We start from the raw sequence: 21,272 nt of genomic DNA, 5'->3' as shown, positions 1-21,272 counted from the left end.
CCTGCCTCAGCCTCCCGAGTAGCTGGGACTACAGGCGCCCGCCACCACGCCTGGCTAATTTTTTCTATTTTTAGTAGAGATGGGGTTTCACCATGTTAGCCAGGATGGTCTCAATCTCCTGACCTCATGATCCGCCTGCCTCAGCCTCCCAAAGTGCTGGGATTACAGGCATGAGCCACTGCACCCGGCCTTACTGGCTCTTTCTACTCAGCATGTAACTATGCTTGTCTCTCCTATAATAAAATACCTTTCTCAGTCTTGTGTCTTCCTCTTATTATCATTACCTTACTTTTAGAAGTAGTCTAAAGTCCCGGATTTTTCCATTCTTCTTTTTTTAAACCTACAGAAATCTACCTTTTCTCGTTATTCCTCTGAAACAAACTTGCCTAGGTTATCACTGCCTACAAGCTTTCCCTTGTAGGAAAGCTCCTCTCTGTAGTATCTCACTATGCTGATCACTTCCTCCTTGAAACTCTCTCCTCTGCGTGTCCATGAATGACTCAGTTTTCTCTAACCTCTCCTTATCAGTTTATATGTTGGGCTATGTTCCCTCAGGAGCAATCAGACAAGGATTGAATGCACGCAGTTTACTTGGGAGGTGATCCTAAGAAACACTGGCAGAGGAATGGGGAGGTGGGGCAAGGAAAGGAAGACTGTATGGGGAGTGCTAATGAGCAGGTGTGGCTGTGGGCAACTGGGGTTCAGTTCCACTGAGGAAACATTGGGAGACCATGGAATGTACACTTCCAAGTGGTTCCACATGAGGAATAATGAGTTGGGCGATTTGATCCATTGCTGGGGAGGAAAAACTTTTCCTGCTTTCTCTTATGTTCAGTTCTGAGGGGCTGCAAATTTAACTGACAAGAGAAAAAATATATATGCATATGGCACTGCACAAAAGAAGTGATGATGATTTATTTACCTAACTTAATAGGAGAGAGAGGGGGGCAAAAAGGCTCCTATGGAAAGAACAAAGGGGTTTCTAGGGAACAAACAGGAGATAAGGAAGTTTGTGATCATGTTTGTTTATGCAGGTGCACGTGGTCTTCTGTTTTATGTCCATAAACCCCTGGAGAGGGGATGAATGGCAGCCTCATTCCCAGAAGGTTCTGCTTTTACTGAAATAAAGGAAGCTTCAAGAAGGCTTCTTTTTGCCTCTATTCAATCTTACATGTCTTTAGTTTAAAATAATCCTCATGCCAACTTTAGGGTTGAGAGTGCATCCTCAAACCACCAATTCCCCAACATCCCTGGATGAGTGCTCTTCCTGGAGGTGTTGGCTCCTTGGTAATTCCAGCCTGCCTTTCCTGCTGGCTGCTTGCTCTTTCTGTTGGAAAAGCTTAGGCAGAGAGTTCAGGAACAAATGCTGAGTGCCAAGGGGACGTAGGCTACTGCCTATTTTTCTCTTCCCCCACTTGCTTATTTAATGTGGGTATTTGCCAAGGTTCTTTCCCCCCACCTCTGCTTTTTCACACTCTTCATTTTTGCCGGGTGATCTTATCAACTCTCAACTCTCAGTTACCTAATACTCTGATGTCACGCAAATCTACATCCCTTCCCTTCTCATGTCCCTCAAGGTCTAGACCTGTACACAGAATACACCTGCCTGTTGAGCATCTTACCTTGGGTTGTCCACTGCAAACTCAACATAAATAACATTTGGGTTATAGTCCCTCAAATCTTGCTTATTTTCTGTTATTCCCCACCTCGTCTTGCTTTTCTAGAAATCCATTCTTCTCATTGCTGCCAGGGGTCTTTCTAAAACACCTATCCTACAATATGGCCAGGTACTATTTTAGGTGGTAGGGATACAGCAATGAACAAAACAAGGTTCCTGCTTTCATGAGCCTGAATTCTATAGCTAAATATATAAATAAACAATAAAGAAGAAAAATATCAGTGGCAAGTTCCATGCAGACTGGGGAGCTACTTTAGATTTGATAAGTCAGGAAAGGTTTTGCTGAAGAGAAGACATTAAAGCTCAGAGCTGAATGACACACCTTGAGTGGCATTCAGGAGATATCCACACTTCCCAGATGAAAATCCTTTAGTGACTTCTCAAAGTTCTCGGGATATAAGTCCAAATTTCACAGCATGGCAGAGAAGGTCTTCTGGCATCTGGCCAATTGTCTTCCTCTCCAGCTTCTTTACATTACATGACATTAATGCATTTAATCCTCACAAGCACCTTGTAAAGTAGCAGCTAGGCTGGCTGAGTTCTCTGATGGTCTGATTCATCTTTGTACTGTCACTGCGTTAGTAGTTGGCTCAACAAATGTTCATTAAACAAGCAAGGTGTTGGACAAAATGCATGGATGCTTAAGGCAGGTCTAGACTGGTGCTGCTCAACAAAAATAAGGTAATCCACATTTGCAATGTAAAATTTCCTCATAGCTACATTAGGAAAGTAGAAGCAACACATGAAGTTGTCATAACATTTTATTTATCCAAATATATCCAAAATATTATGTTTAACGTGATTCATATAAAGTTAATGAGATATTTTACGTTCTTTTTTTCACTCTCAGTCCTCAAAATCTAGTGTGTGTATTTCACACTTACATCACATCTCAATTCGGACTAGCCACTTTCCAATAAAGCTCACCAGGCCCCGCGGGGTGGCTCACGCCTGTAATTCCAGTGCTCTGGGAGGCTGAGGCAGGTGGACCGCTTGAAGAGTTCGAGACCAGCCTGGGCAACATGAGGAGACCTCGTTTCTACGAGGCAAAACAAAAACCAAAAAAATTAGTAATGTGAACCTTCAGTCTCAGCTACTCAGGAGGCTGAGGTGGGAGGATCGCTTGAGCCCAGGAGTTCCAGGCTGCAGCGAACTATGATAGCGCCACTGCACTCCAGCCTGGGCGATAAAGTGAGGCCTTGTCTCCAAAAATAAAAATACAACAACAACAACAAATCCCAGAAGTGCTTAGCAGCCACATGTGGCTAGTGGCCACCTCCCCCGAAGCAGACCGGCCACTCACCTCCTACCACCTTTTATCTATTTCGCCTTCTCCGCAGGCCTCCCTAGCACTACCAGTTGTCTTACTTGTTGGCGAGTCCTTTGCGACTCCCATTATACAAGCCCCTCAAGGCCAGGCCTCGCCCTGAACGGTGCTCGGGCGGATCAGACGCTCCATCAACGCTGTCCCCGCCTGAGTCCGCGTCCAGGGAATCCGCAGGCGCCGTACCCTGCTTCCACGCGCCGGGGCCGCCCCTCTTCCGGCCTCCCGCAGGCCCACCCCTCGCCAGGCCCAGGCCCATCCCCGGGATGTTCGCTGGAAATCGTGGACGTGACTGGGAGGAGCCTGCCCGCCCGGGCTCGCGGCGCCGCGCGCACAGGGCCCGCGCCAGCGACCATGGCGGAGCCCACAGTGTGCTCCTTCCTCACCAAGGTGCTGTGCGCCCACGGCGGCCGCATGTTCCTGAGGGACCTGCGCGGCCACGTGGAGCTGTCGGAGGCCAGGCTCCGGGACGTGCTGCAGCGCGCCGGGCCCGAGCGTTTCCTGCTGCAGGAGGTGGAGACGCAGGAGGGCCTCGGGGACGCGGAGGCCGAGGCGGCGGCCGGCGCGGTGGGCGGTGGCGGCACCTCCGCCTGGAGGGTGGTGGCCGTGTCCTCTGTGCGCCTCTGCGCCCGCTACCAGCGCGGCGAGTGCCAGGCCTGCGACCAGCTGCACTTCTGCCGCCGGCACATGCTGGGCAAGTGCCCCAACCGGGACTGCTGGTGAGAAGGCGGCGGCGGGCGGGGACTGTGGGCGCTGGCTGCGGGCCTGGCCGTCCTTCTGGAAGCGGGAGCGACGGGAAGAGGGGCTTAGTCCTGCCCGGGGCCGGGGACGCGGGGCTGGACGACCCCCTCCCGCAGGCCTTTCCTGGGCGGCCTCTCCCGCGCTCCCAGGAGCTGGGCGGAAAGGCGCGAAGGTCCTCTCCATGGAGACGTCTCAACCGCCCCCGCCGGAAAAGTTGCTACCCCCGCCCGCCCCCCGGATCCTGCGCGACGCGGCCGGGTTAAATCCGGACTGGGACTTAGGAGTTCACTTACTCTGGTGATCTTTGGCGGGAGGTGGGGGGCGAGGGGCGTCTGAGGATCCCATGAGATCCCTGGATCCTTTAGCCGGAAATCGCCGTTCCCCCATATCCACACACTTGTGCAGAAGCGGGTCTGCGCCCTCTAGGTTTAACAGCGCTGAGCCAGTCTCACCCCAGGAAACAGGGCTGGATGACTTGGGTGAGGCCCTGTGGTTCCTGACTGCCAGAGCTGGGGTTCGGGGCCGTCTCCTGACCCCAGGCTGTGCTTCACAGCCCCGAATTTTCCTTGGTTGTCTCTAGCCACACACCCTGCCAAAGCGGTGCTGGGGATAGGGGCCCTTTCTTTTTAACGTTGGTGGACTGTGGCAGCTGTTGCCGGGGAGAAGGCCAGGTGCAGTCGCCTACAGAACAGATGCGCATCCTCAGGCGAGGTGGGCGACCCTTGGCTTCAAAGCATCCCTACTGAAAATTCAAATGACCCTGGGAGAGGAGTTGCTTCAACCCAACTTTCTTATTTTCCATCAGTGCTTATTAGGCCATACTATCCCCGGTTTCATGAAAATTACTCAACTTCACATGTATTAGATTGAAAGCTGCTCAAGGCAAGGAATTGGACAGACTGGTCCTTCTTCACCTGGGCATCTGACCGAGGGCTTTGTTCTTTTAGGTCTACCTGTACCCTTTCCCATGATATCCACACACCTGTCAACATGCAGGTCCTGAAAAACCATGGACTTTTTGGTCTCAATGAAAACCAGCTTCGGATCCTGCTTTTGCAGAATGACCCCTGTCTTTTACCCGAGGTGAGTCACCAAGGAGTCACCCTCATGTCACATTTGTTACAAGTACTTTCCCCATTTTTCTTTTGGCTTTATATATTAATTTTAATTGCTTTGAAGCAACATGATTCAGTTTCAAATGCTTTTTTTTTTTTTTTTTGAGACGGAGTCTTGCTCTGTCGCCCAGGCTGGAGTGCAGTGGCGCGATCTCGGCTAACTGCAAGCTCCGCCGCCCAGGTTCACGCCATTCTCCTGCCTCAGCCTCTCCAAGTAGCTGGGACTACAGGCGCCCGCCACCACGCCCGGCTAATTTTTTGTATTTTTTAGTAGAGACGGGGTTTCAACGTGGTCTCGATCTCCTGACCTCGTGATCCGCCCGCCTCGGCCTCCCAAAGTGCTGGGATTACAAGCGTGAGCCACCGCGCCCGGCTTCAAATGCTTTAAAGGTACCCTTTATAATTGCTACCATGGCGAAATAGTATGTTTGTTTCAGTTTGGCCATACACAAAGAAGTTTTAGAAACAAAATAGTACGGCCGGGCGCGGTGGCTCACGCCTGTAATCCCAGCACTTTGGGAGGCCGAGGCGGACGGATCACGAGGTCAGGAGATCGAGACCATCCTGGCTAATGCGGTGAAACCCCGTCTCCACTAAAAATACAAAAAATTCTCCGGGCATGGTGGCGGGCGCCTGTAGTCCCAGCTACTCCGGAGGCTGAGGCAGGAGAATGGCGTGAGCCCAGGAGGCGGAGCTTGCAGTGAGCGGAGATTGCGCCACTGCACTCCAGCCTGGGCGACAGAGCGAGACTCTGTCAGAAAAAAAAAAAAAAAAAAAATTGTACAAATTACAAGAGAAAATTGGAACATCAATTAAGACCACCAATTAAAAGCAAGGTTTTCTAATCTAGCACAGTGATGCTATCATAGACACCTCCACTTGGCCAGAAGAGGGATGGGAAGAAGGGGAGATGTTGAGAAAACACAGAGGATAGTTGATGATTGTGGCCTGATTTTAACTCTAAGGCATTTCAGCGTCTAGAAAGGAAGATAGCCACAAGACTAGAGGTAGGAGCTGGAGCCTTTGGTGCAGGTGGCAGAGGCTGCTCTCAAGGCAGCAGAATCTGTACCCAGAAGGCAGTCCTGGAGTTGATCTCAGGAACAAGTAGGTTTCTTCCTGACGTGCATAACCTGTTTCATTTCTTCGAGCACTGAAGCCAAGTCTGGTATGTCATGGTTGTGAGCCAGATGCATTCCAACCAACCATGTTGCCCAAAGTAGATCCAAGCTAGCTGACGCAGGTTATTGGCAGGAAGGGTGAGGAGGGTGGCTGCAGCTATGAGGCTGGGTCCAGTCCTTCCTCTCTCAGAAGGTGTGGTGCTGCTGCTATTTGCCTTTTAATTTTATAGTACTTTTTGATTTATAGAAGCTTAGTATTTTTATTTTGTCAAATCTATCGAATGTTTGTTTGGTGTGCCCTTTTTTAGGGTGTATCCTGGGCCCAGCCTCACCTTGTCATATTAGACACTTCAGTGTTTTGTGAGCAGCTGATGGGTTGGCTGCACTTACAACAGGAGCCTCCCCTGTGCCTCCACTTGTCCCCATTACCTGGGACTGGAAGTAGGTGACATGTGGCACAAAACGTGATCATGTGGACAGCAGGGACTGTGGAAAAACACAGTGCATGAGGCAAGAATGGTGCCTCACATCTCTTGTATGAAATGCCTGATGATTGCTTTTACCACTCTCTCAATAAAAAAGACAATAGACAAATACGTAAAGTTTCATGCTGGTGCATTAACAGACAAATTTCTAGAAAAATACAGCTTGTCAAAATGAATTCAAGAAGAAACGGAAAGCCAAAATAGTCTCATAAAAATTTTTAAAATAAAACCATTAAACCTCAAAGCATTAGTTAGAAGGCTTGCACAAGAAAACATCAGACTTATATAGTTTGTTATTTTGTTTTTTTTTTTTGAGACAGGGTCTTACTCTCTCACACAGGCTGTGGAAGTACCTCGGCTCACTGTAGCCTCTGCCTCCTGAGTTCAAGTGATTCTCCCACCTCAGTCTCCTGAATAGTTGGGACTACAGGCATGTGCCACCATGCCCAGCTAATTTTTGTACTTTTTGGTAGAGATAGTGTTTCGCTGTGTTGGCCAGGCTGGTCTTAAATGCCTGACCTCAAGTGATCCTTCTGCCTCAGCCTCCCAAAGTGCTGGGATTACAGGCGTGAGCCACTGCGCCTGGCCAGGCTTAGATAGTTTCATAGTTGAATTCTATCAAATTTTTGTCTTTATTAAAGTATAGTTGACAAATAATTTTGTATTTACAGTGTACAATGTGATGTTTTAATATATTTACATTGTGAATTGATTGCAACGATTAAGCTAATGAGCATACTATTACTTCACATAGCTGTTATTTTTTGGGTGTGGTAAGGACAGCAATTTTCAGGTATACAGTATGTTATTTTTAAATTTAATTTTATTATTTATTTATTTTATTTTATTTTAATTTAATTTTATTTTATTTTATTTATTTATTTTTTTTTTTCGAGATGGAGTCTCACTCTGTCACCCAGGCTGGAGTGCAGTGGTGCGATCTTGGCTCACTGCAAGCTCCGCCTCCCGGGTTCATGCCATTCTCCTGCCTCAGCCTCCCGAGTAGCTGGGACTACAGGCACCCACCACCATGCCCAGCTAAGTTTTTCTATTTTTTTAGTAGAGATGGAGTTTCACCTTGTTAGCCAGGATGGTCTCAATCTCCTGACCTCATCATGATCTGCCCGCCTCAGCCTCCCAGAGTGCTGGGATTATAGGTGTGAGCCACTGTGCCCGGCCATTATGTTATTATTAACTACAATCACCTTGCCATACCGCGGATTTCCAGAAATTCATCCTGTCTAATTGAAACTTTGTTCCCTTCGACCTACATATTCCTATTCTCCTTAATTTTAACAAATCTATAAGGAACAGGCTGTTCTAGTATTTGGAGTAGGTCTAGGATCTATTTTCCATGATCTCCAATTCTTGAACCACTATCATACTAATTAGTTTATCTTTCATTTTTAAAGTTTATTTACTCTTTTAGAGACATGTTCTCGCTGTGTCACTCAGGCTGGAGTGCAGAGACAGGGTTTTGCCATGTTGCCCAGGCTGGTCATAGCTCACTGCAACCCTGATCTCCTGGGCTCAAGCAATCCTCGCACTTCAGCCTCTCGAGTAGCTGGGACTACAGGTGTACACTACCACACCCAGCTACTTTTTTTTGTTTTTTTTTTGAGACGGAATCTTGCTCTATTGCCCAGGCTGGAGTGCAGTGGCGTGATCTCAGCTCACTGCAATCTCCACCTCCCTGGTTCAAGCGATTCTCCTGCCTCAGCCTCCCGAGTAGCTGGGATTGCAGGTGCTCGCCACCATACCCAGCTAGTTTTTTGTATTTTGAGTAGAGATGGGGTTTGTCATTTTGGCTAGGCTGGTCTTGAACTCCTGACCTCAAGTGATCCGCCCACCTTGGCCTCCCAAAGTGCTGGGATAACAGGCGTGAGCCATAGCGCCCGGCCCCCAGATACTTTTTTTTTTGTTTGTTTGTTTTGTAGACAGAGTCTCTCTCTGTCACCCAGACTGGAGTGCAGTGGCATGATCTTAGCTCATTGCAACCTCTGCCTCCCAGGTTCAAGCAATTCTCGTGCCTCAGCCTCCCTAGTAGCTGGGACTACAAGCATGTGCCACCATGCCTAGCTAATTTGTTGTATTTTTAGTAGTGACAGGGTTTCACCATGTTGCCCAGGCTGATCTCAAACTCCTGAGCTCAGGCAATTCGCCTGCCTTGGCCTCCCAAAGTGTTAGGATTACAGGCGTGAGCCACTGTGCCCAGTCAACTTTTTAAATTTTTTTGTAGAGACAGGGTCTTGCTGTGTTGCCTAGGCTGGTCTTGAACTCCTTGGCTCAAGCAATTTGCCATCCTTGGTCTCCCAAAGTGCTAGGAGTACAGCCATGAGCCACTGTGCCTGCCTAATTTTGTTTGTTTGTTTAATCAATTCATGTCTCCTTTTCCAGATAAGCTTTAGAATCACTTAAATTCCTAAAACTATTTTAAAGGAATTCTTTGAGAAGGGTAGAAATTGCATTAAAGTTATGAATTTATTTTAGGAAATTGGCATCACAATTATAAATAGGATGCTATTTCATTTTAAACCAGGTCATCTGTGTCTTGTAGGATTTCCCATATTTTAGATTTGACTGATTACATTCCTGTAGTACTATTGAACATGTTCCTGTATCCCTCAAATTTTGATCAGATTTAGGATTTATTTTACTTTATTTTATTTATTTATTTATTTATTTATTATTTATTATTATTTTTTTTTGAGATGGAGACTCACTCTGTCGTCCGGCCTGGAGTGCAGTGGCACAATCTCGGCTCATTGCAACCTCTGCCACCCGGGTTAAGCAATTCTGCCTCAGCCTCCCAAGCAGTTGGGATTAACAGGTGCCACCACGACTGGCTAATTTTTGTATTTTTGGTAGAGTCGGGGTTTCACCACATTGTCCAGGCTGGTCTTGAACTCCTGACCTTTTGATCCACCCTCCTTGGCCTCCCAAAGTGCTGGGATTACAGGCGTGAGCCACCACACCTGGCCTTATTTATCTTTGAAATGGAGTCTCGCTCTGTCGCCCAGGCTGGAGTGCAGTGGCGCGATCTCGGCTCACTGCAACCTCTGCCTCTATTTTATTTTATTTTTAAAACGGAGTCTTGCTGTGTTGCCCAGGCTGGAGTGCAGTGGCACAATCTTGGCTCACTGCAACCTCCACCTCCCCGGTTCATGTGATTCTCCTGCCTCAGCCTCCCCAGTAGCTGGAATTACAGGCGTGTGCCATCTTGCCTGGCTAATTTTTGTATTTTTAGTAGAGTCGGGGTTTCACCGTGTTGGCCAGGCTGTTAGGAACTCCTGACCTCAGGTGATCCTTCTGCCTTGGCCTCCCAAAGTGCTAGGATTACAGGTGTAAGCCACTGCGCCCGGCCAGGATTTATTTTATAGCAAGAATTTTTTTACATGTGCAGCATCGTTAGGGTGACTCGCCATCCCATTTGCCTGGGACTGAGGGGTTGCCAGGGATGTCAGACTTTCATAGTAAAACCTGGACAGTTCTGTTTCCTGTTGCATCACATCAGGAGGCATATAATGTCATCTTTGTGTGAGAGGCTAAGACTGATGCGTGGTTTCAGGGTCAACAGCCTGATCCCATCATTATAAAGTTCCCCATCAGTGTGGTCTTGATGTGTCTGGGATGGACCCAGTTTATGTTAGTTGTCCCAGTGCGATTATTAATAGTGCTCCCTTGCAGCCTAAAAATGCCCTTGTCTGGATCATAAATTATATCTTTGTGCCACCCGTTGAAATTGGTTTCCCTGGAAGCAGAGCCTGAGATAGAGACCCAGGTACATGTGATCTTTTTGAGGGTGGGCTTTTCAGGAAAACCCAGTGTGGGAGAGAGGCAAGCAGGGTCTAAGGAAGGAAAAGCTACAAGCACATAAGGTCTGGCCTTGACTTGATTCATGGGGAGCTGTGGAACAAAGATCACACTGAGTCTAGCTTTGAGGCACTCTAGCATTGTTTTTAGCTTTATCTACGTCATTCATTGGCTACAGGCTTTGGGGACAGAGGGCAGGTCAGCTGAGAGTGTAAAGTAAGAGAGGGGCAGCTGTGAGTCACGAGCAGCCAATGCCCACAGCAGCTGGAGTATGGTTAGCACCACTACACTATCATCAGGCTTTCACCCAAAGATTTTAACAGCCACTGGTGATCAGAAGATGTCATTTAGTCTTCAGTTTAGCTAGAGAAGCTATAGTCTTTTGGCTTCAAAGATAGAGTGAAAGCTAATATTGGCCGGGTGTGGTGGCTCACACCTGTAATCCCAGCACTTTGAGAGGCCGAGGTGGCCAGATCACCTGAGGTGAGGAGTTGGAGTCCAGCCTGGCCAACATGGTGAAACCCCGTCTCTACTAAAAATACAAAAATTAGCTGGCTGTGGTGGTGAACGCCTGTATTCTCAGCTACTTGGGAGGCTGAGGCAGGAGAATTGCTTGAACCCGGGAGATGGAGGTTGCAGTGAGCCAAGATGGTGCCACTGCACTCCAGCCTGGGTGACAGAGCGAGACTCCATCTCCCCCCCGGCCAAAAAAAAAAAAAAAAAAAAAGAAAACTAATATTTCAGGTGTTGCTTCATTTCTGTACCAGGTCTGTTTGCTCTACAACAAAGGGGAAGCCCTCTATGGCTACTGCAACCTCAAGGATAAATGCAACAAGTTTCACGTGTGTAAATCCTTTGTCAAGGGAGAATGCAAACTTCAGACCTGCAAACGGTCTCATCAGCTTATCCATGCTGCATCTTTGAAGCTGCTACAGGACCAAGGACTGAATATTCCAAGTGTTGTTAATTTTCAGATAATCTCCACCTACAAGCATATGAAGCTGCACAAGATGCTTGAAAATACAGGTAGGAATATCCAAGGAGGACAGAGAAGTATCAGCAATATAGTTTTGGGATGCTTCACTGTAAAGAAGTAAGAACAGTGACATGAAAGTGAGTCTGGGGGCAAAGCAGTTCCTATGTTAATTTCAGCTTTGTTCTTGGGAAAGTTTAGAACAGGCAACGTTTTACTGTATAGAACGGTGATCCAAACCAAAGGAGGGAAGGGTTGGAGTTTATCTTTAGCACTGTCACTGCCAGCTACTAGGATCTACCCAAGTGATTGAACAGTAGCTTGTTGGTAAATTGGATGTCAGGAAGTAGGTAGAACAGGTTTTTTTTGTTTTGTTTTGAGACAGAGTGTCTGTCGCCCAGGCTGAAGTGCAGTGGCGCAGTCGCATCCTCTACCTCCCGGGTTCAAGCGATTCTCCTGCCTCAGCCTCCCGAGTAGCTGAGACTACAGGCATGTGCCACCACACCCAGCTGATTTTTGTGTTTTTAGTAGAGATGGGGTTTCACCATGTTGGCCAGGATGGTCTCAATCTCTTGACCTCATGATCCACCTGCCTTGGCCTCCCAAAGTGCTGGGATTATAGGCATGAGCCACACGCCTGGCCTGGTAGAAGTTTTAATGGCATGGTTAGGAAAAAGAGGAAGGAAACGGGCCAGTGACTGGAAAAGTAAGATTAATGTAGGGATGGCTTTCTTTTCATAAATAGGATTTTTGGCTTTGTTAATTTTTAAGTAATTTTAACGACATTACAGAACAATTTGGAAAATAGCAACTGGAAATGAAAATTGTATATGATTTTGCTCACTCTAATCTACTATACTTGTTACAATTTTATTATAGGCCCTTCAATTCTGTTATATACAAACACGAATCCAGCTGTGCTCAAAGTATATGTTAATTTAATATCTTAAATTTCTACTTTATACAACATCATATTTTCCCATATTGCTAGGAATATTGCATATTCCCATTATAAATATATTCCCATAGTCTTTCAATAAGTTTTATTGTTGTTTTTGAAGACAGGATCTTGCTCTGTTGCCTAGGCTGGAGTACAATGGCACAGTCATGACTCAACTGCAGCCTCGAACTCCTGGGCTCAAGTGATCTTTCTGCTCAGCCTCCCTGGTAGCTGGGACTATAGGCACATGCCACCATGTCCAGCTATTTTTTAAAATTTTTCTTTTGTAGGGACAAGGTTTTGCTATGTTGACCAGGCTGGTTTTGAACTCCTGGGCTCAAGCAGTCCTCCAGCCCTGGCCTCCCAAAGTGTTGGGATGACAGGCGTGGGCCACTGCACCTGGCCTTTAGTAGTTTTTTAGTCTACAAAGTGTGGCTTGGTGTTCTTTTAATTATAATGCATTCAGTTACTTATTCTGTTACATTTGCTGGTACCTAGAAATCAGTAGGTGGTAGGCTTAGGAGAATTGCTGTTGGGAAAAGTAAATCACCAAAGGCGAAGTTGCTAAGCTTTCACCATCGAGTTTTCATGTGTTGGGATGTTAGCGTCAGACATAGTGAGTGCAGGCAGGGAGGGCTCTGCATATACCAGTGTCAGGGGCTGTTTAGGGAACCGTGAATGGTGGCAGGTACCTTCTACCCTATGCTGTGTCTAGGGCCTGTCATTGTCTTCATCTGGTTTTGTTTGGTGAGTCTCTCCTGTGACATAGTGACTTTCCGCTTGCTGTCTATTTTTTATCCACACACACATACAATTTTTTAAAATCCAGAAGACATGAACTCTCCAAATCAAGGTGTTGGGAGTCTTGTCTGATGTCTGGTTAGCTGGGCTGTTGCTCCCAACATAAAATGAAAGTTGGGGTATCGTAGGAAAACTTATCCCTTTCCTCTTTGTAGATAATTCATCACCTTCTACTGAGCATTCACAAGGCCTTGAGAAGCAGGGAGTGCACGCAGCTGGAGCTGCAGAAGCTGGTCCTCGGGCTTCTGTCCCCGCTCAGTCAGCCAAGAAGCCCTGCCCAGGTAAACCTTAAAGGGGGTCAGTGAACTAAGAAGAAGCTTGTCCAGCTTGGAAGATCTGAAAACAAGCCTTCTGTTTAGCTTTAATTTGTAACCATTCATTTAATGATAGATTTGTAATGGTCATAATAATATCTACCTCACAGTGTGTTGTGAGAAGTAAAGAAGATGGAAAAGGAGAAAATGTCCTTTTGGAAGAATACAGTTGGGCATGGGTAGTTGGGGATGGGGTTGGACATTGAGCAGGCAAAGAGAGGCTAAAATTGAGTGCAGATGGGGCCAGTCCAGGGCGAGTGCTGAAGATGGCAGCTTCTACCTGCAGCTCCTAGGTGCTTTCCTTAGGCTGAGTAGATGGAGCTCTGCTGACTTCTGTGGTCCACCATTGTTTTTCTATCAATTTATATTGTGGCAATCATAGAGTACTTTGCACACATTATTATTTTTTTTTTACTTAATATTGTCTCAAGCATCTTTCTATATTTGTCCACATCATACATAATCATGTTTTTGCACAGATACATTAATATATCATAGTTTATTTAACTACTTGAGATGGTCTTGCTTGTTGCCCAGGCTGGAGTGCAGTGACGTGATCTCGGCTCACTGCAGCCTTGACTTCCTGGGCTCAGGTGATCCTCACACCTCAGCCTCCTGAGTAGCTGGGACTACAGGTATGCACCACGACCAGCTAATTTTTTGTATTTTTTTTTGTAGAGAGCGTATTTTGCCATGTTGCCCAGGCTAGTCTTCAACTCCTGGGCTCAAGTGATCTGCCTGCTTCAGCCTCCCAGAGTGCTAGGATTACAGGCATGAGCCACTGCACCCAGCCTCTAACAAATTTTGAATATAACTCCTGTCTTAAAATCTGCAGAATATTGAATTTTCCCAGCTATTTTTTACTTTTGCTTAGCTTACAGATGCTAAAGGATACTGTCATTTGCATTTTTTAAAATATATGTATGAGTGAATAGTTTCCTGGTGTCTGCTTTCTGATTGTCCTTATTTTTTCATTTTATATTTGACCTTTTATTAATGGGGCCCTGATCTATGCTGATGTGGGACAGCCTTTAACGAGGCCTCGCAATTTTCATAAAAGGACCTCAGCAATACTGTGCTTGGATGATATTCAATTTTTGTAGGTCCATCCTCAGCCAATAGTACAGAGTATATAACCTTTGGGTTCTCTCCAGAGACTTCTACCTCACTCTGTCTACTTTTTTTTTTTTTTTTTTTTTTTTTTTGAGACGGAGTTTCACTCTTGTTGCCCAGGCTGGAGTGCAATGGTGCGATCTCAGCTCACCATAACCTCTGCCTCCCGGGTTCAAGCAATTCTCCTGCCTCAGCCTCCCAAGTAGCTGAGATTACAGGCATGCATCACCACACCCAGTTAATTATGTATTTTTAATAGAGACGGTGTTTCACCATGTTGGTCAGGCTGGTCTCAAACTCCTGATCTCAGGTGATCCGCCTGCCTCGGCCTCCCAAACTGCTGGGATTACAGGCGTGAGACTCTGTCTACTCTTCATCTCTTGCTGAACTTTTACCAAAGCCAAGTTGCATAGTTCGAAGGATGAGCAGTGTATCCACTCCCTTAAATTCTATCCATTATTCCTGTGGCTCAGGATGGACCATCAGAAGTCTGTATGTCTCCCATTTCATGTTCCCTTTCCCCTTTCTCCCTTCCCCCTTCCTCCCTGCTCTCCACCTACCCAGCTGTGTTCATTGAGTTACATTTCAATATTTTGTGGTTTGTTTTCATCAAGGGGTACCACAAGAAGCAGCTTTATGCGATTAAATTTTTTTTCTGTTTATTATAGTCATCCCCAAATGTCACTGTGTAAAATGTCATCATTGTTTTTTTTTAATTCAACTGTCCTGCAGTAACATAACATTTGAGAAACAGAGACAATGTAATAAGTTTTCATAAAGCTAAATTAATGTAGAGAAATTTTTATCATGAAATGCTATCTTTTCAATTGGGGAAAAAGCAAAAATGTCCTTTTTAAAGTGAGAAATGGCTGTGTTTTCTCCTAATGGATAATAAGAGTCATGCCACTTGTGTTGACCTTTTTACTTTCATTGTCAACAATATTTCTGAAAGCCCTTATGCTCTGCATATTTTGTTTCTTTTTTTCTAGTCCAGATTTCTCCTGGTGATAATTAAAAAGAATTTTTACATTTAATTATTACTATTATTTACACTTATCATTTTACTATGTATATTTTTGTAGTAAGCTATCTTAAATCTTTATTGGAAACAGTGTAGGGTATAAATGCATTTCCTTTACATTGAGAGACTTGCTGGACCTTTACTTATGTTCTGTTTATATGTTATCATTATGCTTTTATATGTGAAGTTATTGGTCCTCTGTCATCTTTGTTGCAGTGTTTTATTCAGTTCTATAATAGTCTACTTTAATCTTAGTTTTGTTGGTATTCATTCTGTAAAATATTTTATATAACCATGCCTGTCTTTCTCTGATTTTCACTCATGATTCAGCTGTTAGAAAGTTATCGTGTTATAGTTGGAGAAGAGTTTTCTTTGATAATTTATCGGGGTTTTTGATGTCAAGTCGCATGTCTGTAGACTACAAATTCAAGGTATTCTAAATTGGATTATGAATTTTCCTCTAGTCTTGTTCCTCCTTTTATTTCTTTATTTTTGAATGTCACCACTATCTACCTAATGACATAGGCAAAAAGCTGTAAATTGTCCTATACTTTTCTTTCTCCTTGTTCCCTTTGTCTAATTGGTTACCCAGTGTTGGAGAGTTTCTTCCCCTCAAAAGCCTTTCAAATATTTGTCCTTCTCTGCCCCTTTCTTTCCACCCCGTACATACTGCCTTGTTTCAAACCCTCATCACCTTCCTGCATATATCCTACAGATGCTTAAACTCCATGGTTTTCAAGTCATCTGTTAACGGGAGTTTTTGGTAAAAGGTGCCCGGTTCCCACTGCAGTGATGATAGCCCTGTTTTAATCTTTTAATAGAATAGGCTTTTGTGGATTTCACTGGTTTCCTTACCACTCTTCACTTCTGCCTTCCGTCTGGCTGCCTGATGTTTTGAAAGCAAACCTAATCATACGGCTTTTTTCCTGCTGAAACCTTCCTTGGTCCCCGTCATGTAGGGTGGTATTCGTAAACTCAAAGGCCTGCAGGGACTAGAAAGGTGAGTTAAATGGATGAAGTGAACTGGATTCAAGAGAAATGGGAGAAGGGAGAAGTGCTGTGGCAAACTGTCCCATCTAAAAGGGACGCCTGCCTCTTGTATCCATGTGGGAATGTGGGCCCACTTTGTCATATTGCCCAGTTTTTTAAAAAGAAGCCAGAAATTCAAATTGTTACAAGAAATGTTCTGATTGAATATTGACTTTAGTCGAGTTTTTAAAATGCAGACCAACATTGTATGTACTTGACCTACTTGGAATTTCTGGAATGTGCTGTTTTGTCTTGTGATTCTCTGTAAATGATATTCCCTGTTTTTTTTTTTTTTTTTTTCTTTTTTCCTTTGAGATGGAGTCTCACTCTGTCGCCCAGGCTGGAGTGCAGTGGCATGATCTCAGCTCACTGCAACCTCCGTCTCCTGGGTTCAAGTGATTCTCCTGTCTCAGCCTCCTGAGTAGCTGGGATTATAGGCGTGCACCACCACACCTGGCTAATTTTTGTATTTTTAGTAGAGATGGGGTTTCACCATGTTGGCCAGGCTGGTCTTAAACTCCTCACCTCAAGTGATCCGCCCACCTCGGCCTCCCGAAGTGCTGGGATTATAGGCGTGAGCCACTGCACTCAGCCTGATGTTCCCTCTTTTATAAGTGCCATTCCTTCTTCCTTCTTCCTACTTCACAACCTGGCAAAATTGGATTCTTCAAAACGCCAGGTTGGCCTTTCTTGACTCGAAAAGAGGTGACTCTTGTAGCATTCTTACAGGCCTGACATAGCACTTACTTTATGTTGCAATGCTGTGTGTTTTTACTCCCTAGCTCTGAGCAAAACATTATTTATTCTTGGTAATTGTAACACTTGGTAGTGAAGACACATTTTTTGCCATATAATGGATTTTACTTTGTATTTGAATCCATGCAAATCAGTAGCATATTGGTCTTCATTGTTTTTCCTCCTTCTCCTACGTTTTTTTGAGACAGGGTCTCACTCTGTTGCCCAGGCTGGAGTGCAGGGCACAATTATAGCTCCCTGCAGCCTTGATTTCTCGGGCTCAAGCCATCCTCTTGCCTCAGCTTCCCCAGTAGCTGGGACTTTAGGTGCATGCCACCATACTCAGCTAATTTTTTTAGGGTTTTAGTAGAGACAAGGTCTCACTATGTTGTCCAGGTTGGTCTTGAACTCCTAAGCTCAAGCAGTCCTCCCACCTTGGCCTCTGAATGTGCTGGGATTACAGGCATGAGCCACTATGCCTAACCATATTTTTTCCAATATTAAAAAATCTGTTTTCCCCCTAAGGAATGTGTTACATAAGGTCAATATCTTTTTAGTGCTTCAATTTGACTTGTCTACATCTGAAGTTAACTCTTTAAGGCTTACATTTATGATAATAATTCTTTCCATCGAGGGATTTAGTCTCCGTTATTGTCATGTTTCTTGATTTTTTTCATTATACGTGGTTCTTCTTTTTGTCTAGGTTTTATATATACTTTAATTAATTCTTTCTTGGCTGTTTTATATCTATGTTGCTGTCAGCATGGGAATCTCTATTATTAGAAAGCTATTAACTTTTAAAATATGTATCTTTTGGTGATTGTCTTTGTTCTAACAGTTTTAGATGGCCTGTTTGCTTTTTCTAAATATAAAATCATAGGTATTTCTGTTTTGTTTTTGTGTTTCATAAAACTGTAGTAAGTTTTTTTGATATTTCTTCATTACATATGAAGTTAATTGTTGGTTTTAAACAAATGTTCTTTGTTAGGATAACAGAAATAACATCTATTCTTGTTTGTTGGAAGCTAAAAGCTTGATAAAAGGAATTGGTATCTTTTGATACAATCATTTTTATCACTTAAATTGCCTAATATGATTAAAATAAGGGTTTTTGTAATATTAAAACATCCTTAAATTCCTGAGATAAAACTCGACCTGGTTATACGTTCTTTTAATGTATTATCTTTCCTATTTGCTGTACGTCTATACATTCATAAATAAAATTCATTTATATTTTATGTGTGTATGTAGTAATTTCCTTTTTATTTTTACTGGCATATGGTCAAAGTATAAATCTTATTCTAAGTACTATCTGGAGTTTTTGTAAATTGATTTGTAATGCCATTTTTATTTAAAAAATAATGTATTATTGGGTTTTTGAATTACTCTGTTATTATTTAGGAATATTTTTCCAAAATTATTTTTTGAAAATATATCATTGTGGAAATTTTAGAGAGTACAAGAATATATGAAGGAGGTCATATTAATCATCTCATAATACCACTGTATAATCACTCTTAATACTGTATTTTTTTCTTTCTTTTTTTTTTCTTGAGACAGGGTTTCTCTGTGTCACCCAGGCTGGAGTGCAGTGGTACAATCATAGCTCACTGCAGCCTCTGCCTCCCGGGCTGAAGTGATCATCTCACTTCAGCCTCCTGAGTAGCTGGGACTACAGGCATGTGCCACCACGCCCAGCTAATTTTTTTTTTTTTTTGTAGAGACAAGGTGTTGTCATGTTGCCCAGGCTGGTCTTAAATTCCTGGACTTAAGCAATCCACCTGCCTCCCAGGTGGAGTCCTGGCTTCCCAAAGTGCTGGGGCTGCAGGTGTGAGCCACCAGGCCCAGGCTTTTTTCAGTCTTTTTTATGCATATATCCTTAAATATTGAAGGTATGCTGTACATACAATTTTATGCCATTTGGGATTGATATTATTTTGTAAGCATTTCCCTATGTAATTGAAAGCATTTACAATTACACATGATGGTTTCATTATATTTTTTAAAGTATTATTTAATAATAGTTCTATTGTTGGATATTTATTGTTTGTAACATTAATGGTACAAAAATCTTTGTCTGAATTTCTGATTTTTTTTTTTTTTTTGAAATGGAATTTTGCTCTTGTTGCCGAGGCTGGAGTGCAATGCTGCAATCTTGGCTCACTGCAACCTCCACCTCCTGGGTTTAAGCTATTCTCCTGCCTCAGCCTCCCGAGTAGCTGGGATTACAGGCATGCACTACCACACCCAGCTAATTTTTTGTATTTGGTAGAGACAGTTTCACCATGTTAGTCAGGATGGTCTTGAACTCCTGACCTCAGGTGATCCGCCTACCTTAGCCTCCCAAAGTGCTGGGATTACAGGTGTGCACCACCGTGCCCAGCCAATTGCCAATTATTTTTTAGAACAATTTTTTAGATGCGATTATACTGTGCCAGAAGATATGAATAGGATAAAGACTCAAAAAGAATTTCAAAACTCTCTTCCAGAATAGCTGCACCATATAACCGTCAGCATAGGAATTGCCTATCTCAGTACACTCGATAGCCTGTGTTAGAAAGCACATTCCCAGGAAAGGCACAGAATATATTTTGTTTCCTAAGGGGTTCTTCTGGGCAGATACTTAGAAAAATACATTTCTATTGATTTTGACTTACTTACCCAACCAGAGCTATATTTTAATGTTTGTTATACAATAACATGATTAAATTATGTACATTTTCTGATGTTTTGTCTTTACTGAGATTTCCTTTTGGATTTATGTTTGCATTGTCACTTTTTTTTGGTGAACTGATCACACAGCCTTCTAAAAGTAATATTTTATTCTCATAGTGCCTCATAGGTGCTCACTCTCAGATATTTATCTCCTAGATACATTTTCAGTTTACTCAGAAGAGATGCTGCCTCGTCTGGCATATATAGCAAGCTCTCAGTTTAATGAAGGAATGTCTGCTAACTTGAGTTGACTCTACCTACTTTCAAGATAAACCTGGGGACTGGGCGCGGTGGCTCACGCCTGTAATCCCAGCACTTTGGGAGGCCGAGGTGAGTGGATCATGAGGTCAGGAGATCGAGACCATCCTGGCGAACATGGTGAAACCCTGTCTCTACTAAAAATACAAAAAAAGAAAAAAAAATTAGCCGGGCGTGGTGGCGGGAGCCTGTAGTCCCAGCTACTTGGGAGGCTAAGGCAGGAGAATGGTGTGAACTAGGGGGCGGAGCTTGCAGTGAGCTGAGATCACGCCACTGCACTCCAGCCTGGGAGACAGTGAGACTCCGTCTCAAAAAAAAAAAAAAAAAAAAGGTAAACTTGGGAAAGCCTCAGATAAAACCTTCCTTTGGCTCAAACTTTTCTGCAGGTTCATAAAATCAAACCAGAAAACATGAGTGGATTGTTCTGTTACTTGTTTGGGTAATGGAGACTAGAGGAGAGTCCCCGTCACAGCTCCTCTGACAGTATAGCCTGCCATTCTCTCCATCTTCTCCACTTAAGACTCAGAAGAGAGTCCTCTGATTGTCCACGCCTTTCTAAGTCAAAGATACAGGGACAATAAGGGCTCACACAGAATGTAAAGACCAAGATAGGTTATTTGCAGCAATGAGCAACTCCCAAGTCTCATGGCTTACAACAACAAAGATTTATTTCTTACTTGTGTTCATTATAGTCAATTTCAGCTTTGTTCCATGTCATTTTCACTTAAGACGCAGGTTGACTGGGCATCCCCCACTGGGACCAGTGCTGGTGTCCCGGCAGGGGAAGACCATAGCTGGCTCTTCAAGCTTCTATTCTCATTGCATTGGCCAAAGAAAGTCATATGACTACCCTGTGTTCGACAGGGTGGGGAGGTATAATCCTGCATGGAGGGGTACTGCAGGTTACATGACCAAGTTTAATGTCAATGGACAAGGACAATAATACGTCCTCAGGAAGGGGCAGTGAATATTTTCAACATAATGCAGTCACCAAGGAGGAAGCTCAGGCCGGTGGCCTTTCTTGTGCTGCCCTGGGGAGGCAGAGTTCCCTTTAAGGATGCTGTAGGATTTCTGATGGTGGACTTTTATTGTCTCAACC

General features: G+C 44.2%; 1 protein-coding gene across 1 annotated transcript in view; it reads left to right on the top strand.

Moving 5' to 3' along the window:
* The first annotated feature begins 3,356 nt into the window (after positions 1–3,356).
* ZC3HAV1L (zinc finger CCCH-type containing, antiviral 1 like) overlaps positions 3,357–21,272 on the top strand; it is a 54,654-nt gene continuing 36,738 nt past the window's right edge. Inside the window, exons 1-4 of the mRNA XM_030826772.1 lie at positions 3,357–3,721; positions 4,691–4,826; positions 11,042–11,300; positions 13,144–13,269. Of these exons, the coding sequence (XP_030682632.1) occupies positions 3,357–3,721; positions 4,691–4,826; positions 11,042–11,300; positions 13,144–13,269 (886 nt within the window). The remainder of the gene's footprint in view (positions 3,722–4,690; positions 4,827–11,041; positions 11,301–13,143; positions 13,270–21,272) is intronic.

This window comes from Nomascus leucogenys, chromosome 13 (assembly GCF_006542625.1).
Source record: "Nomascus leucogenys isolate Asia chromosome 13, Asia_NLE_v1, whole genome shotgun sequence".
Classification (NCBI taxonomy): domain Eukaryota; kingdom Metazoa; phylum Chordata; class Mammalia; order Primates; family Hylobatidae; genus Nomascus; species Nomascus leucogenys.
The sequence above is the reverse complement of the archived record's forward strand: the minus strand, read 5'-3'. Positions and strand labels throughout refer to the sequence as shown.